Source organism: Cebus imitator, unplaced genomic scaffold (assembly GCF_001604975.1).
Source record: "Cebus imitator isolate Cc_AM_T3 unplaced genomic scaffold, Cebus_imitator-1.0 Scaffold2300, whole genome shotgun sequence".
NCBI lineage: Eukaryota > Metazoa > Chordata > Mammalia > Primates > Cebidae > Cebus > Cebus imitator.
Genome location: NW_016109615.1, coordinates 3,006 through 4,523, shown reverse-complemented (window position 1 = coordinate 4,523; position 1,518 = coordinate 3,006). Strand labels below are relative to the sequence as shown.

Genomic DNA, 1,518 nt, shown 5'->3' with positions numbered 1-1,518 from the left:
TTGTGTCAAAGTTCTTTATTTTTAAAGTTCTGCCTTAGGGAACAACACCATGCTACATATCAAAACCCAATTGAGGTTACAATGCTCGATGATATACTGGATGCACTCTAAAATACCATATCTGACAAGAATGAAAAGAGAGACAACCTTCAATGATGTTCAGAAAGAGGGAGAGTGACAGAGACAGAGAAGAAGAATAAATTATTCTATGCTGATTTCTGCTAGAATGGCCTCATTAAACAATTTATAACACTGACAAAAGGTCTGTACACAAAGGAACAAAGCCAGGACCAGTCTCAGCTTTATATAAGGGATTTCTAAATCAGACAAACACACAGTTCTAAGGCACGGTTCCCAATACTTGTTACTCTTCAACCCTTTACACAGAGTTCTTGTCCAATGTCCATGTTTTTTCTGATTTCTTACTAACGGTTTACCAATTATACTTTCTGTTTTCTATCATCCCAAATCCAAACCGAAAGACATTAACCAATACAATAAAATCCACCAGTCTGGTTAGTTCTACAGATACAAATTCTGGTTTAGACATTAATCACGATACTCAAGTATATCTATCCTTCTTCCACACATATTCTCACCTCCCTTTACATATTGACCCATCTCAATTTTGAGGAAACACTCAAATTCTAAGGAAGTTTTAGGATCTTTCCCCCAATCCATGATTTGCTTGTTGGCAAGCTGCTTTGGTGGGCAGCAGTATAAGAAATTGTTTGGAATGCCTTGCTAGAACAGATAAAATGGATGTGTAATCAGTGAATTATTATAATCTATTGCAGTAAACAGAAGGACAGGAAGCATTTACTTATGAACTTCCCTCACTCATTTCAGAAGGGAGAAAATTATGTCTTAATAAGGCAAGAAAAAAGGTAGATGAGAAAATACAGTAAAATATTAATACTGTAGTGACAGCAGGGAAGGGTAGGTTTCCCACCACTCTACATTGCTGGGAAAGTTTCTGGCATAAAAGTCAAACTCTCTCACATCATTCTTTGCACAAGGATCAACAGCTGCTTACATCAAAAGGGGCAGAAAGCCACTTAAATACTTTTCTTCAAAGATGAGACATTTCTTTTGAACTGAGCATTACAGAAAGGAGAAAGTAGGGAAAGCTCACTCAAAGAGGTCCTCAAACATGCGCTGTCCCATTGCTATCTACGCTTCCTTTTCTTCTGGTGTCATCTGAGGCACTAGCTCCGGCCGTTGACTCACTTCACTGTAGGAGAACGGATGGCCAGCCACCATGACAATGGGGTCATCTGCTACTTCTTCAAACTCGTCATCCTCCTCTTCATCCTCTTCTCGTTGATGTGCAGCCACAGTTGCTGGACGGGGTGGAGAATCATCATCTGATTCACTGGTCTCACTTTCTGAGTCACTGCCATTGGCAGTGGTTACTGGAGCGGCTGCCCCCACTGAACCAGCCATGGCAGAGGAAGTCTTTTTCTCATGAATGAGCAGTGCTCGCATGACTTCTTCATTATCATCAGGCCCTGCACG

The 1,518-nt window shown here is 40.5% G+C and overlaps 1 protein-coding gene across 1 annotated transcript; it reads right to left on the bottom strand.

Moving 5' to 3' along the window:
• On the bottom strand, positions 1–1,512 carry LOC108299140 (general transcription factor IIE subunit 1-like). The gene has a single exon (XM_017521507.1). It carries the CDS (start codon positions 1,486–1,488, stop codon positions 1,174–1,176), a length of 315 nt encoding a protein of 104 aa, XP_017376996.1. The 5' UTR covers positions 1,489–1,512; the 3' UTR covers positions 1–1,173.
• Between the last annotated feature and the right edge of the window lie 6 nt (positions 1,513–1,518).